Source organism: Somniosus microcephalus, unplaced genomic scaffold, assembly GCF_052327205.1.
Source record: "Somniosus microcephalus isolate GS21.2 unplaced genomic scaffold, FLI_Smic_1.0 scaffold649, whole genome shotgun sequence".
Classification (NCBI taxonomy): Eukaryota; Metazoa; Chordata; class Chondrichthyes; order Squaliformes; family Somniosidae; genus Somniosus; species Somniosus microcephalus.
The window spans coordinates 47247-63558 of NW_028225836.1; the positions used below are offsets into that span (position 1 = coordinate 47247).

Consider the following 16312-nt stretch of genomic DNA (forward strand, 5'->3'; position numbering starts at 1 on the left):
CCCGTGCTGTACCTGCCCTGGTAGTGTTTGATACATTGTAGAGGGAGCTTTACTCTGTATCTAACCCGTGCTGTACCTGCCCTGGGAGTGTTTGATGGCAGTGTAGAGGGAGCTTTACTCTGTATCTAACCCGTGCTGTACCTGCCCTGAGTGTTGATGGGACAGTGTAGAGGGAGCTTTACTCAGTATCTAACCCGTGTTGTACCTGCCCTGGGAGTGTTTCATGGGACAGTGTAGAGGGAGCTTTACTCTGTATCTAACCCGTGCTGTTCCTGCCCTGGGAGTGTTTGATCGGACAGTGTAGAGGGAGCTTTACTCTGTATCTAACCCGTGCTGTCCCTGCCCTGGGAGTGTTTGATGGGGATAGTGTAGAGGGAGCTTTACTCTGTATCTAACCCGTGCTGTACCTGCCCTGGGAGTGTTTGATGGGACAGTGTAGAGGGAGCTTTACTCTGTATCTAACCCGTGCTGTACCTGCCGTGGGAGTGTTTGATGGGACAGTGTAGAGAGAGCTTTACTCTGTATCTAACCCGTGCTGTACCTGCCCTGGGAGTGTTTGATGGGACAGTGTAGAGGGAGCTTTACTCTGTATCTAACCCGTGCTGTACCTGCCCCGGGAGTGTTTGATGGGACAGTGTAGAGGGAGCTTTAATCTGTATCTAACCCATGCTGTACCTGCCGTGGGAGTGTTTGATGGGACAGTGTAGAGGGAGCTTTACTCTGTATCTAACCTGTGTTGTTCCTGCCCTGGGAGTGTTTGATGGGATAGTGTAGGGGGAGGTTTCATTGCATTTACAGGCTGGGTGTTTACATCCCCTTTTCTTTTTGTCACCCCAGGCTGTTTGCTGATGGTCTGAATGACCTGGCGATATTCCTGGAAATTGTAGCTCCAGCCTTCCCGCCAATCTTCACCCTCATCGTCTGCATTTCCGGCGTGTTTAAGGTGAGTTCATTAAGGCGAGGGGGAACTGTGGCTGAACGGAAGCAGTAAACGTCTTTGTTTGCTCTGCTGCAGCTGATAAGAGAGCCGCATTTCTCTTTACATTCTGATTACCGATGCCCTTCATACCCTTAGAACTAAGAATCGATTTGAGGGTAAGGTGGAGTCGCACAGAGCAGGAAGGAGCTGTGCTGTGTTTGCTGATCTCACCTGGAGCTGCTTTTAATGGACAGGCCAGGCGGAGCAACGCTCCACGTGAGCTTCAGAGGTGTGGCAGTCCTCTGGCTCTCTGAGCAATGCCAAGGGAGGTGTGGCAGTCCTCTGACTCGGAGCAATGCCAGGGTAGGTGTGGCAGTCCTCTGACTCTCAGAGCAATGCCACGGGAGGTGTGACAGTCCTCTGACACTCATAGCAATGCCACGGGAGGTGTGGTAGTCCTCTTACTCTCTGAGTAATGCCACAGGAGGTGTGTCAATCCTCTGAGTCTGAGCAATGTCACAGGAGGTGTGGCAGCCCTCTGACTCGCAGAGCAATGCCACAACAGGTCCATTGGTCCTCTCACTGAGCAATGCCACGGGAGGTCCGTCGGTCCTCTCACTGAGCAATGCCACGAGAGGTCCCTCAGCCAATTCACTAAGCAATGCCACGGGAGATCCATCGGTCCTCTCACTATGCGGTGTAGAAGTCCTCTGACAGGGTTCCATCAGTCTCAGTGACTGAGCAATGCCACAGGAGGTCCATTAGTCCTCTCACTGAGCAATGCCAAGGGAGGCCCATCGCTCCTCTCTCTGAGCAATGTCACGGGAGGTGTGACAGTCCTCTGACTCTCGGAGCAATGCCACAGGAGGTCTGACAGTCCTCTGACTCTCTGAACAATGCCATAGGAGGTGTAGCAGTCCTCTGACCCTCCGAGCAATGCCGCGGGAGGTGTGACAGTCCTCTGACTCTGAGCAATGCCACAGGAGGTGTGGCAGTCCTCTGACTCGCAGAGCAATGCCACAGGGGGGTCCATTGGTCCTCTCACTGAGCAATGCCATGGGAGGTCCCTAGGCCAATTTACTAAGCAATGCCATGGGAGGTCCATCGGTCCTCAGTGAATGAGCAGTGCCACAGGAGGTCCATCAGTCCTCTCATTGAGCAATGCCAAGGGAGGCCCATCGGTCCTCTCACTGAGCAATGCCATGGGAGGTCCATTGGCCTTCTCACTGAGCAATGCCACGGGAGGTCCATCGGTCCCCACACTGAGCAATGCCAAGGGAAGCCCATCGGTCCTCTCTCACTGAGCAATGCCACGGGAGGTCCATCGGCCCTCTCTCTCAGCAATGCCACGGGAGGTCCCTCTATCCTCTCACTGAGCAATGCTACGGGAGGTCCATCTGTCCTCTCACTGAGCAATGCCACGGGAGGTCCATTGGTCCCCTCACTGAGCAATGCCACGGGAGGTCCATTGGTCCCCTCACTGAATAATGAGGTGGAAAGTCCATCCGTCTTCAGTGACTGAGCAATGCCATGGGAGGTCCATCAGTCCACAGTGACTGAGCATTGCCATTGGAGGTCCATCTGTCCTCTCACTGAGCAATGCCATGGGAGGTCCATCAGTCCTCAGTGACTGAGCATTGCCATTGGAGGTCCATCTGTCCTCTCACTGAGCAATGCCACGGGAGGTCCATCGGTCCTCAGTGACTGAGCATTGCCATTGGAGGTCCATCTGTCCTCTCATTGAGCAATGCCACGGGAGGTCCATCGGTCCTCAGTGACTGAGCAATGCCATGGGAGGTCCATCAACCCTCTCACTATGCACTATCAGCAATGCCCTGGGAGGGTCGGGCAGTGTTTCACTGTGTGCTTTCTCTGTTCCCAGTCCATAGTCGGGGTGGCAGGAGGAGCGACACGGGCGGCTCTCACCATGCACCAGGCCAGGCGCGACAACATGGCCGACGTCTCGGCAAAGGACGGCAGCCAGGTATCGGGGCGGGGGTTGGGGGGGGTGTCTCATGACGGGTACCAGCAGACGATGAGACCCCACCTTTCACAGGTTTCCCAATATCAGGAAAGGCCCAGGCTCCATCCGCGGCCTAGTGCTGAGTGAGTTGATCTCACCCGGTGTGGCACTGAGCCCCACACACAGAGCAGGAAAGAACCAGGCTCCATACGTGTATGTTTGTGAGTGTGCACGTGTATCTGTGTGTTTGTGTGGGGCTGATTGTGTGTGTGTGTGTGTCTGTGTTTATGTATGTATTTGTGGGTGATTGTCTGTGGGTGATTGTGTGTGTGTCTGGGTGATTGTGTGCCTGTTTATGTATGTATTTGTGGGTGATTGTGTGTGGGTGATTGTGTGTGTGTCTGTGTTTATGTATGTATTTGTGTGTGTGTCTGTGTTTATGTATCTGTGGGTGATTGTGTGTGTGTGTCTGTGTGTTTGTGGGTGGTGTGTGTGGGTGATTGTATGTGTCTGGGTGATTGTGTGTGTGTCTGTGTTTATGTGTATGTTTGTGGGTGATTGTGTGTGTCTGTTTATGTGTGTGTTTGTGGGTGGTGTGTCTGGGTGTTTGTGTGTGTCTGTGTTTGTGGGTGATTGTATGTGGGTTGTGTGTGTGTGTCTGTTTGTGTTTGTGTGGGTGTTTGTGGGTGATTGTGTGTGTTTTTGTGGGTGATTGTTTGTGTGTGTGTGAGTGTTTGTGGATGATTGTGTGGGTGTCTGTGTTTGTGTGTGGGTAATTGTGTATGTGTTTGTGAGTGTATATGCCTATAGAAACATAGAAGATAGGAGCAGGAGTAGGCCATTCGGCCCCTCGAGCCTGCTCCGCCATTCAATGTGATCATGGCTGATCATCCAAATTCAGTACCCTGTCCCTGCCTTCTCCCCATATCCCTTGATCCCTTTAGCCTTAAGAAATATATCCAACTCCTTCTTGAATATATTTAATGAATTGGCCTCTACTGCCTTCTGTGGTAGAGAATTCCACAGGTTCACCACTCTCTGGGTGAAGAAATTCCTCCTCATCTCTGTCCTAAATGGCATACTCCTTAGACTGTGACCCCTGGTTCTGGACTCCCCGACCATCGGGAACATCCTTCCTGCATCTAGTCTGTCCAGTCCTGTCAGAATTTTATAAGTTTCAATGAGATCCCCTCATTCTTCTAAACTCCAGCGAGTACAAGCCCAATCGACCCAATCTCTCCTCATACGTCATTCCTGCCATCCCAGGTATCAGCCTGGTGAATCTTCGTTCAACTCCTTCCATGGCAAGAACATCCTTCCTCAGATAAGGCGACCAAAACTGCACACAATACTCCAGATGTGGTCTCACCAAGGCCCTGTACAACTGCAGCAAGACATTCTTGTTCCTGTACTCAAATCCTCTCACTACGAAGGCCAACATACCATTTGCCTTCTTAACCGCCTGCTGCACCTGCATGCTTACCTTCAGCGACTGGTGCACAAGGACACCCAGGTCTCGTTGCACTTCCCCTTCTCCCAATCTATTGCCATTCAGATAATAATCTGCCTTCCTGTTTTTGCCACCAAAGTGGATAACCTCACATTTATCCACGTTATATTGCATCTGCCCAATCACCCAACCTGTCCAAATCATCCTGGAGTTTCTTGGCATCCTCCTCACAGCACACACGCCCACCCAGCTTTGTGTCGTCGTATGTTTGTGTGTGGGTGAGTGTGGGCATGTGTTTGTGAGTATGCATGTGTTTGTGTGTGGGCGCGTGTTTGCGAGTGGATGATTCAGGGATTGGATGGGGGAGGCAGGGGATGGATGGGAAAGCGATGAGGGAAGGACTGTGTGTCTCACTCACTGTCGCTCTGTGTCTATCGCAGGAGACCCTGGTGAACTTGGCCGGGCTGTTGGTCAGCCTCCTCCTCACCCCACTCGTCACCGACAACATCCTGTACGTGGGTAACGCTAACTCCTGGAAATCCCAGGGGAGAGGCTGGGAATTCTGCACTGGGATTGAGTTATGTGATGGAGAGGCTGGGAATTCTGTACTGGGAGCAGCATATCTGAGGGAGAGGGTGGGAACTCTGTAGATAAATTAGGGTATCTGAGGAATAGTGTGGGAATTCTGTACTGGGATTGGGATATCTGAGGGAGAGGATGGGAATTCTGAACTGGGATTGGGATATCTGAGGGAGAGTGTGGGAATTCTGTATTGGGATTGGGATATCTGAGGGAGAGTGTGGGAATTCTGTACTGGGATTGCGATACAGGAAACTTTCTTTTATCCGGCACGGACGGGACCGACGTGGTGCCGGTTCATCAAAAATTCCGCATAACCGAATGCTATAGTAAAAGATAGGGAGAGCTGATAGCTCCGTATAAAGCAACAAACCCTGTAGAACAATGGCCACAAGTTCTAAGCGTCTCTGTAGCTTAGCAACAGCTGCAGCCACACCCTTGCACAGCAACACATGGCACGCAAGTACAATATGAAGTAAAACCTACTCCTGAATTTTGCCGGTTAACCGAGATTTCTGGTTATTTAGGTGCCGGTAAATCGAAAGTTTCCTGTATCTGAAGACATGAATGGAATAGGAAGCCCTGACAGGAGATGGGAACTGTATTGGGATCAGAATATTTAATGGAGTGGTTGGGATATCACAGAGGAGTGGATGGGAATTCTGCACTAGGATATGTGAGGGAGTGGGTAGGAATTCTGCAGAGGGACTGGGCTATGTGAAGGAGTGGATGGGAATTCTGCAGTGGGATATGCGAGGGAATGGATGGGAATTCTCAGCTGGGATATGTGAGGGAGTGGGTGGGACGGTCTCCAGCGTTACTGACCAGGGATTTCCATTGCTTTCCCACAGCCTCACCTACCTGCTCTACGCCCTCTTCACTTCGCTGCACTTGTACGCCAACTACCGAGCAGTCAGGGGCGTCGTCATGGAGACGCTGAACCAGGCCCGGCTCAGCCTGACGGTGAACGACTTCCTGCGGGAGGGCAAAGTTCGCCCTCCTAGCTCCGTCAACCCCCGGGAGCCCCTCCTGCCAGGTGAGCCCTGAATCTAAACCGCAGCCTCCATGCCCTGCTCCAGCCCCCGACACACTCCAGAGACTCGTGCCCTATAATCCCAGGCCGACACTCCCCAGTTGCCAGTTCTGAGGGAGTTGCTGCACTGTCGGAGGAGCCGTCTTTCGGGATGAGACGTTAAACCGAAAGGCCCCGTCTGCCCTCTGAGGGGACATAAAATCCCACAACACTATTGGAAGAAGAGCAGGGGGAGTTCTCCCCGGTGTCCTGGGGCCAATATTTATCCCTCGACCTACATTACTAAAACACAGATGATCTATTGATCTTTCTTTCTCTCTTCCTCTGTCTCTGTGCCTGTCTTTCTCTTTCTCTCTGTTTCTCATTCTTTCTCTCTTTCCTTTTCTCTTTCTTTCTCCCTCTTTTTCTTTCTCTTCTTTCCCTCGTTTTCCTTTCGCTTTCTTTATTTCTTTTTTTTTCTCGTTTTTCTCTTCCTACTTTCTCTCTTTCTTTCTTTCTCTCTCTCTTTCCTTGTGGCAGAGGACGAGCCCTGGGATCGCCATCTTCCCCCCCCCCCCCGCCCCGCCGTGACACAGGCTCCAGTCCTTCAGGGGGCACGCTTTAAGCACCTGGCCCCGTTGTCGTGACCTGAATGGCGGGGTTGGAGGGTGTGGGAAAGGCGGGTATCACGCTGCCCTCGGCTACTCACCAGCACCACCCTGAGCTCCGGCACGGGCTGGGAGGCAGCTGGCAATCACCAGGCTGACTGGGCATCATCAGCGTGGGGAGGGGGGGGGGGGCATCCTGCAGCGATGCAAGATTAAGGGGTTAATCACAGTCAGAGACAGGCTCCACAATTAACCCCTCGTTGTCTCCATTCCAGCCTTCCAGCACAGACTGTCGGTCAGAATTGGAGCCCCTCTTGACTCCATCTTACACAGGTTAGTGCAACAGGTCAGACACCTGCAAACCTCCAGTCCGCAACCCCACCTGTGACTCACTCCCGGGTATCTGTTATTCTATATATAAACCCCCCGAACCCCTCGATTAGATTCCAGCCTGTAACTCACTCCTGGGTTTCTGTTATTCTATATATAAACCACTCGAACCTCGATTGGATTCCAGCCTCTAACTCGCTCCTGGGTATCTGTTTTTCTATATATAAACCCCCTGAACCTCTCGATTAGATTCCAGCCTGTAACTCACTCCTGGGTATCTGTTATTCTATATATAAACCACCCGAACCCCTTGATTCGATTCCAGCCTGTAATTCCCTCCAAGGAATCTGTTATTCTATATAAAACCCCCAGAACCCCTCGATTAGATTCCAGCCTGCAAATCACTCCCGGGTATCTGTTATTCTATATAAAAAAAAAAACATCCGAACCCCTCGATTAGATTCCAGCCTGTAACTCACTCCCGGGTATCTGTTATTCTATATATAACCCCCCGAACCACTCGATTAGATTCCAGCCTGTAACTCACTCCTGGGTATCTGTTATTTTATATATACACCACCCGAGCTATCGATGTGTCTGTTATGCTCTCACTGCCTGTATATTGTATAAACTATCGGAACCACCTTTCCCAATTCATCATAGAATTATTTGATATTGCTGAATCTGTGTTAGAATAACAGTCTCACATCCTTCCAGTAATGTCATGTTTTAGTAAGTTTATTTATCCCCATCGTTTGTTTTTCTCTCCCTGTCTCTCCCCATCTACTGTGTGTTTGTCTCTCTCCTATTCTCCCTATCTCTCTGTCACTGCCCGTCTCTCCCTCTGCCTCTGTTTGTCTGTCTCTCCTACTCTCCTTATCTCTCTCCCTCTCGCTCACTATCAGTCTCTCCATCTCTCTGACCACCTGATTCTCTCACTCTCTCCCCCTCTTGCTCCCTCTGTCCCTACCTCTCCCTCGCTATCTCTGTCTCTCCCTCCGACTGTCTCTCTCTCTCACTCGCTCTCTGATCCCAATTTGTCTCTCTCTCCCTGCGTGTGTCTCTCTGTCTGTCTCCCTTCCCCCTCTCTTAATGTCTGTCTCATTCTCTCTCATACTCAGTGCTTATGAATATCAGAGGGCAACAGAAAACAACAATAAGAACTATTTACTGGGATTGCACCGAAATGCTGGTGAGTGGAACATTAGAATTTGTGGATGTAAACAAAATACCCAGTCCCAGAGGGGGAAGGGACAGTGTATCTAACACACTGACACTCGGTCACAGAGGGGGAAAGGACAGTGTATCTAACACACTGACACTCGGTCACAGAGGGGGAAAGGACAGTGTATCTAACACACTGTGACACTCGGTCACAGAGGGGGAAAGGACAGTGTATCTAACACACTATGACACCCGGTCCCAGAGGGGAAAAGGACAGTGTATCTAACACACTGTGACACTCGGTCACAGAGGGGGAAAGGACAGTGTATCTAACTCACTGTGACACCCAGTCCCAGAGGGGAAAGGACAGTGTATCTAACGCACTGTGACACCCGGTCCCAGAGGGGGAAAGGACAGTGTATCTAACGCACTGTGACACCCGGTCCCAGAGGGGGAAAGGACAGTGTATCTAACGCACTGTGACACCCGGTCCCAGAGCGGGAAAGGACAGTGTATCTAACGCACTGTGACACCCGGACCCAGAGGGGAAAGGACAGTGTATCTAACTCACTGTGACACCCGGTCCCAGAGGGGGAAAGGACAGTGTATCTAACGCACTGTGACACCCAGTCCCAGAGGGGAAAGGACAGTGTATCTAACGCACTGTGACACCCGGTCCCAGAGGGGGAAAGGACAGTGTATCTAACACACTGTGACACCCGGTCCCAGAGGGGGAAAGGACAGTGTATCTAACTCACTGTGACACCCGGTCCCAGAGGGGGAAAGGACAGTGTATCTAACACACTGTGACACCCGGTCCCAGAGGGGGAAAGGACAGTGTATCTAACGCACTGTGACACCCAGTCCCAGAGGGGAAAGGACAGTGTATCTAACGCACTGTGACACCCGGACCCAGAGGGGAAAGGACAGTGTATCTAACGCACTGTGACACCCGGTCCCAGAGGGGGAAAGGACAGTGTATCTAACGCACTGTGACACCTGGTCCCAGAGGGCGAAAGGACAGTGTATCTAACGCACTGTGACAACCGGTCCCAGAGGGGGAAAGGACAGTGTATTTAACGCACTGGGACACCCGGTCCCAGAGGGGGAAAGGACAGTGGCCTAGAAATTCAGTATAGCCACGTTTGGGGCGCTGCAGCCAGGCGGCCGCTAAAGTTTGCGCCCGGCGCAACTTCACGCCACCTTCGCCGATATTCAGTGGCATCGCCCCAAGAGGTTGCTGCTGCGCTAAAACAGGCGATGCACGACTATCATTAGGCGCTAAGCCGGCGGCCCGGGGCGAAACCCCCGAGGGCGGGCGCAGCGCAGGTGCGGCGAGCTGCTGATTGACGGCAGACACTCTGGCGCCGGTGAGCTCTTAAAGGGGGAGGGTGGATTTGTTTTTTTGAAAGGCCGAGACTGGTGTATTTGTGTTTTTTGAAAGGCCGAGACTGGTCGATTTGTGTTTTTTCAGGGGGCTTCTCTCCATTAGTTTGTAATGTGGGAAGGGCAGAGGTTTCAAAGAAATAAATGTTCTTAAATCGCACTGTCCATGCTTTCTTTTGGAAGTCCTGGTTGCCCTGCTCGGCTGAGGGCTTGTGGAGCGGCTACATTCTTCTCCTGCCATTGGCACAAGCCATTCCCTGAGAGGGGGCCTAGAACCGACGTTCAATAAGCCGCCGACGGGCGGCCCTTGCACTTTCTGCCTCCCTCCTGTGCTGGTCGTCCTCCTCCTCCTCTGGTGGTCCTCCAATGTCTGGTGGCAGTGGCTGAGTCCTGCGGATAGCCAGGTTGTGCAGCATGCAGCACACGACCACGAAATGGGAGACTCGCTCAGGCGAATACTGTAGGGCTCCTCCGGAACGATCCAGACAGCGGAACCGTTGCTTCAGGATGCCGATTGTTTGCTCAATGATGTTCCTGGTTGCTTGATGGCTGTCATTGTATCCCTCTTCAGCAGGGGTGCTGGGCGCACGGAGCGGGGTCATCAGCCAGGTGCACAAAGGATAGCCTTTGTCCCCGAGAAGCCATCCTTGTGGGTGAGGCTGGGCCTGGAACATGTCTGCCACAGAAGTCTGGCGCAGGATGAAGGCATCGTGGCTGCTGCCTGGAAAGCGGGCATTGACAGCTAGGATGAGCTGCCTGTGGTCACACACCAACTGCACGTTGAGCGAATGGTAGCCCTTCCGGTTGCGGTAATCCTCGGCATTCTCCAGAGGTGCCCGCAAAGCCACATGCGTGCAGTCAATGGCGCCCTGCACCATGGGGAAGCCCGCTAATGCTGCAAAGCCCATTGCACGCTGTTGCTGCTTGACAAGGGCCATGGAGAAGGAGATGAACTGACGTCTCCTTCTGAAAAGGGCATTGGTCACCTGGCGGATGCAGCAATGCACGGCAAACTGGGAGATGTTGGAAATGTCCCCAGTAGCGGATTGGAAGGAGCCGGTGGCATAGAAGTTGAGAGACACCGTCACCTTCACTGTCACCGACAGAGACGTCCTGCTCCTCAGATGTGGCTGCAGATCTCCGCGAAGCAGGTGGCAGATCTCAGTGACCACCGCCCTTCGGAATCGCAGCCTCCGAACACTGCTCGTCAGATATGAGAACTGCTGGCGGTATACCCTGGGTGGGTAAGGCCTCCTTTGCCGACGCCTGTTGCCCCCTCTCCGTCTGGCCATGTCTGCCACTCTCTCACGGCGTCTGTGAGCCCTTTGAATGCAATGGAGAAGGCCAACGTTTGCACCCATTGCAGCCCCCATTATATGTTTCCAATCAATGATATGGCTCTGAAGTTAAAGACAAGTGCAAAGCTGTGGCCTGAAGCCACAAGTACCTGTGCGAGTGTTGAGCCAAACCAGAAAGCTCTCTACCTTTGTCTCTCTGCAAAGATCCGTCTCTCACAAAGAAGGAGTGGGGCAAAATGGCTGCCTTTTCTACTGCAGGAGGAGTGCCCTTTAATTTGCGCCCCCCGCGCCCCGCAGCGACTGAGAACCGTTCCCCTCTACCAGTCGCTAGGGGCGCCAGGCGCACAATAGGCCGGCGCCACTGAATTTCCGGTTTGGGGCGAACAAAGGGCGTTGCGCGATGAAATGACATCAGGATCTGCGCGCGCAGCTGAGCGCGCGCAAAGGCTTTGCGCCGCCGCTAAATCTTTACTGAAGTTGGGGAGAGGTGCAGATCGCGCTGCGCCCGGCCGCTAGCCGCCAAGCGCCCCACATCTCCTCCGGCGCTAGCGGCTGGCGCAAACAACTGAATTTCTAGGCCAGTGTATCTAACACACTGACACCCGGTCCCAGAGGGGGAAAGGACAGTGTATCTAACACACTGTGACACCCGGTCCCAGAGGGGGAAAGGACAGTGTATCTAACACACTGTGACACCTGGTCCCAGAGGGGGAAAGGACAGTGGCCCAGAAATTAGGATCGGGGGCTTGCCGTGCGTGCAAGCCCCCGATGTGCACTTACCCGGCGCGCCGACAGCTGAAGCCTGGGACTGCTTGGAATTCCTGTCTAGGCCCGGTTCAGATGTCAGCGCGATGTGCTTGCCTGATCCAGCAGCGTAGTTAGTGCGATGTGCCAGCTGGGATCAGCGGGGGGGAACTTTACTCATGAGTTTGATAGTAAGAACTGTCAAATTCATGAAAACTACGGGCGTCCAAAACACTACTTAAACTTTAAATAAAATTTTAATAAACATCCCACTAATTAAATGAGCTATAAATAACTTTTAAAAACTATTTTAAACAATTAATCAAATTTTTGAAAAAAATAATTTTTTAAGAAACCGGGTCTAAAAATAAACTTACCTCACTGTAAAGTCCTTAAACAATAAAGCTGTGGAAAAAATGTTATAATTTTAAATAATAGACCACTTACCTTAAAGAATCAAGTCCTTACGCCTCATTTTTACATTTCTAAAAAGTTCAGGCACTTACACACGGGCAAACCTGTCAAAAAGAAGGAAGTTCAACGCGTGCGCGCGGAGTCCTGCGCGCACGCGTTGGACCTCTGAACCCCTTGGAGGAAATGCCAGTTTCCCGCGCATGCGCTGTGCATGCTGAAATCCGGCACTTCCAACGGGCCCACGCGTGAGTACCCCATCCGTACTCACGCGTTGGGACCGGAATTACTGGCCCAGTGTATCTAACGCACTGACACCTGGTCCCAGAGGGGGAAAGAACAGTGTATCTAACACACGGTGACATCCGATCCCGGAGGGGGAAAGGACAGTATCTAATGCACTGTGACACCCGGTCCCAGAGGGGGAAAGGACAGTGTATCTAACACACTGGGACACCCGGTCCCAGAGGGGGAAAGGACAGTGTATCTAACACACTGGGACATCCGATCCCAGAGGGGGAAAGGACAGTGTATCTAACGCACTGTGACATCCGGTCCCAGAGGGGGAAAGGACAGTGTATCTAATGCACTGTGACACCCGGTCCCAGAGGGGGAAAGGACAGTGTATCTAACACACTGTGACACCCGGTCCCAGAGGGGGAAAGGACAGTGTATCTAACACACTGGGACACCCGGTCCCAGAGGGGGAAAGGACAGTGTATCTAACGCACTGGGACACCCGGTCCCAGAGGGGGAAAGGACAGTGTATCTAACACACTGGGACATCCGATCCCAGAGGGGGAAAGGACAGTGTATCTAACGCACTGGGACATCCGATCCCAGAGGGGGAAAGGACAGTGTATCTAATGCACTGTGACACCCGGTCCCAGAGGGGGAAAGGACAGTGTATCTAACACACTGGGACACCCGGTCCCAGAGGGGGAAAGGACAGTGTATCTAACGCACTGGGACACCCGGTCCCAGAGGGGGAAAGGACAGTGTATCTAACACACTGTGACACCCAGTCCCAGAGGGGGAAAGGACAGTGTATCTAACACACTGGGACACCCGGTCCCAGAGGGGGAAAGGACAGTGTATCTAACACACTGGGACACCCGGTCCCAGAGGGGGAAAGGACAGTGTATCTAACGCACTGGGACACCCGGTCCCAGAGGGGGAAAGGACAGTGTATCTAACGCACTGGGACACCCGGTCCCAGAGGGGGAATGGACAGTGTTTCTAACGCACTGTTTTACCCAGTGGTGATATAATGTGCTGGAGCCGTGACACTATTGGAGGGAGTGTAAGTGTGATCTCCCTCCGTTAACGGCCGTGTGTTGTGTTTGAAGGTGTGGTGAGCGTCGCTCTGAGGCAGGGCGCCGGGAGCGTTGACATGATCGAGGCTTGTTTCCATGCTGAGATCCTGCATCACCTCCTTCACCAGGACGTCAGCACATTCAGCGTGGAGAGGGACACCTTCACCGAGCTACAGGAGAGAGTGAAGACTGGTGAGATAATCCCCCTCCTCTCGAACCCCTCACTGAGGCACCCCTCCCCTCGACCCTCTCACTGAGGCAACCCTCCCCTCGACCCCCTCACTGAGGCAACCCTCCCCTCGACCCCCTCACTGAGGCAACCCTCCCCTCGACCCCCTCACTGAGGCTCCCCCCCCCCCCCTTGTCCCCCTCACTGAGGCTCCCCTCCCCCCTCGTCCCCCTCACTGAGGCTCCCCTCCCCCCTCGTCCCCCTCACTGAGGCTCTCCTCCCTCCTCGTCCCTTCACTGAGGCTCCCCTCCCCTCGACCCCCTCAGAGGCTCCGCCCCCTCACTGAGGCTCCCCTCCCCCCTCGTCCCCCTCACTGAGGCTCCCCTCCCCCCTCGTCCCCCTCACTGAGGCTCCCCTCCCCCCTCGTCCCCCTCACTGAGGCTCCCCTCCCCCCTCGACCTCCTCACTGAGGCTCCCCTCCCCTCGTCCCCCTCACTGAGGCTCCCCTCCCCCCTCGTCCCCCTCAGAGGCTCCCCTCCCCCCTCGACCTCCTCACTGAGGCTCCCCTCCCCTCAACCCCCTCACTGAGGCTCCACTCCCCTCGACCCCCTCACTGAGGCTCCCCTCCCCTCGACCCTCTCACTAAGGCTCCCCACCCCTCGACCCTCTCGCTGAGACACTCCTCCCCTCGATCCCCTCATTGGGGCTCCCCACTCCTCCCCTCGACCCCCTCACTGAGGCACCACTCCCCTCGACCCCTCACTGAGGCTCCCCTCCCCTTGACAGCTTCCCATAAGTACATGAGAAATAGGAGCAGGAGTAGGCCATGCGGCCCCTCGAGCCTGCTCCGCCATTCAATAAGATCACGGCTGATCATCGACCTCAACTCCACTTTCCCGCCCGATCTCCATATCCCTTGATTCCCCTAGAGTCCAAATATCTATCGATCTCTGTTTTGAATATACTCAACGATTGAGCCTCCACAGCTCTCCTAGGTAGATAATTCCAAAGATTCACCACCCTCTGAGTGAAGAGATTCCTCCTCATCTCAGTCTTGAAAGTCCCCCATGTACTGTGTCTGATCTCCGTCTCCTCTCCCTCTCTACAGCCCAAGACGAGCGACTGTGGGACGCGGTGACGGCAACACACCTCCTGGTCGATCGGCTGTTCCCCCGGCTGCTGTCTGAGGCCCGGTCATCCGGCTGGGTGACGGAGCGGAACCAGCTGGGGGCGGACGAGTGGAGGGCCCAGTGGCCGCTGGAGGGCAAGAAGAGGCAGTGAGACGCGAGGAGGGGGGTTGGTGTGTGGGGAGGCGGGGGGGACCCTGGAACCTGATTCTTCGCGGGGGCCCAACACCGCCCTCTGGGGCCAGACCGGGAAACTGCGCTGACTGATGCTGCTGCAGTGCCACCTTCCACCAGCGGGGCGGCAGTGCGGCGCTCTTAAAGGGACAGGCACCATACCGACGGGAGCACAGGCTCCTCCATGAACTGGTTGGGGCGCACGGGTTCAGAGAGAGGGTCAAACGGACAGGGAGGGAGCGTGAGCTAGATAGAGAGAGACGCAGACTGAACCTCTGTCCATCCCACTGAACCCCCTCTCCCCCCGCCCACAATTGAAAGAAAGAACTTGCATTTCTATAGCGCCTTTCATCACCTCAGGACGTCTCAAAGCGCTTCTCAGCCAATGAGGTACTTTTTTGCCCAAGTGTACTCAATGTTGTAATGTAGGCAACGCAGTAGCCAATTGGCGCACAGCAGGATCCCACAAACAGCGACATGATAATGATCAGATAATCTGTTTTAAGTGATACTGGTTAAGGGAAAAATATTGGCCCCAGGACACTGGGGAGAACTCCCCTGCTCTTCTTCCTGTAGTGCCTCGTGGGATTTTACGTCTACCTGAGAGGGCAGATGAGGCCTTCAGGTTTAACACACCTCCGACAGACGGCACCTCCGACAGTGCAGCGCTCCCTCAGTACTGACCCTCCAACAGTGCAGCGCTCCCTCAGTACTGCCCCTCCAACAGTGCAGCGCACCTCAGTACTGCCCCTTCGACAGTGCAGCGCTCCCTCAGTACTGCCCCTCTGACAGTGCAGCGCTCCCTCAGTACTGCCCCTTCGACAGTGCGGCACTCCCTCAGTACTGCCCCTCCGACAGTGCAGCGCTCCCTCAGTACTGGCCCCCTGATAGTGCAGCGCTCACTCAGTACTGCCCCTCTGACAGTGCAGCACTCCCTCAGTACTGCCCCTCCGACAGTGCAGCGCTCCCTCAGTACTGGCCCCCTGATAGTGCAGCGCTCACTCAGTACTGCCCCTCCGACAGTGTAGCGCTCCCTCAGTACTGCCCCTCTGACAGTGCAGCACTCCCTCAGTACTGCCCCTCCGACAGTGTATCACTTCCCTCAGTACTGACAACCGGGGAGTATCAGCCTGGATTATGGGGCTCAAGTCTCTGGACTGTGTGGGGGGCTCAAACCCACGACTTTCTGGCTCAGGAGAGGGGTACCACAGGTTGTCGTGGGCTAGAGTGGGACCATGTGGGAGTCGCGCTCCAGACCTGGTCAGGGTACAGGCAGATTGACAGAGATGTGGAATGTACTGGCGCTGGCCAGTTCCCAGCATTGTGTGAGCCCCACATTGTATTGCACACCAACATGCAATGATTCAGGCTTCGTTGCTGCACAATAAACCGATTCATATTTTCCTACATTTACTTCCTCCTTCCTATTGATTCCATTGTGGCAATCCAGGTAATTAGGGAGGCGTGGTCTGTACTGAATATGCAAGAGTCCCTGACTTGGGGTGGGGGGTTGAGACCGTACATTGAAAGGGGTGGAGCAGGAGATCCACTCTTGGGCAATATCACAGAATACGGGAGACCATCACAAAATAAGGGAGATCCACTGTTGGGAAACATCACAGAATACAGGGAATCCAGAGTTGGAAATATCACAGATTACAG

General features: G+C 53.9%; 1 protein-coding gene across 4 annotated transcripts in view; it reads left to right on the forward strand.

Moving 5' to 3' along the window:
• LOC147081223 (RUS family member 1-like) overlaps positions 1–16059 on the forward strand; it is a 38362-nt gene extending 22303 nt beyond the window's left edge. For 3 of the 4 annotated variants that reach the window (XM_085980876.1, XM_085980877.1, XM_085980879.1), the window contains 8 exons: positions 838–943; positions 2802–2903; positions 4773–4843; positions 5763–5947; positions 6807–6864; positions 7983–8053; positions 13214–13372; positions 14458–16059. In XM_085980876.1, coding sequence (XP_085837002.1) covers positions 838–943; positions 2802–2903; positions 4773–4843; positions 5763–5947; positions 6807–6864; positions 7983–8053; positions 13214–13372; positions 14458–14630 — 925 coding nt within the window. In that variant the 3' untranslated portion in view covers positions 14631–16059. The remainder of the gene's footprint in view (positions 1–837; positions 944–2801; positions 2904–4772; positions 4844–5762; positions 5948–6806; positions 6865–7982; positions 8054–13213; positions 13373–14457) is intronic. The other variant, XM_085980878.1, reaches the window with a different exon arrangement.
• The last annotated feature ends 253 nt before the right edge of the window (positions 16060–16312 follow it).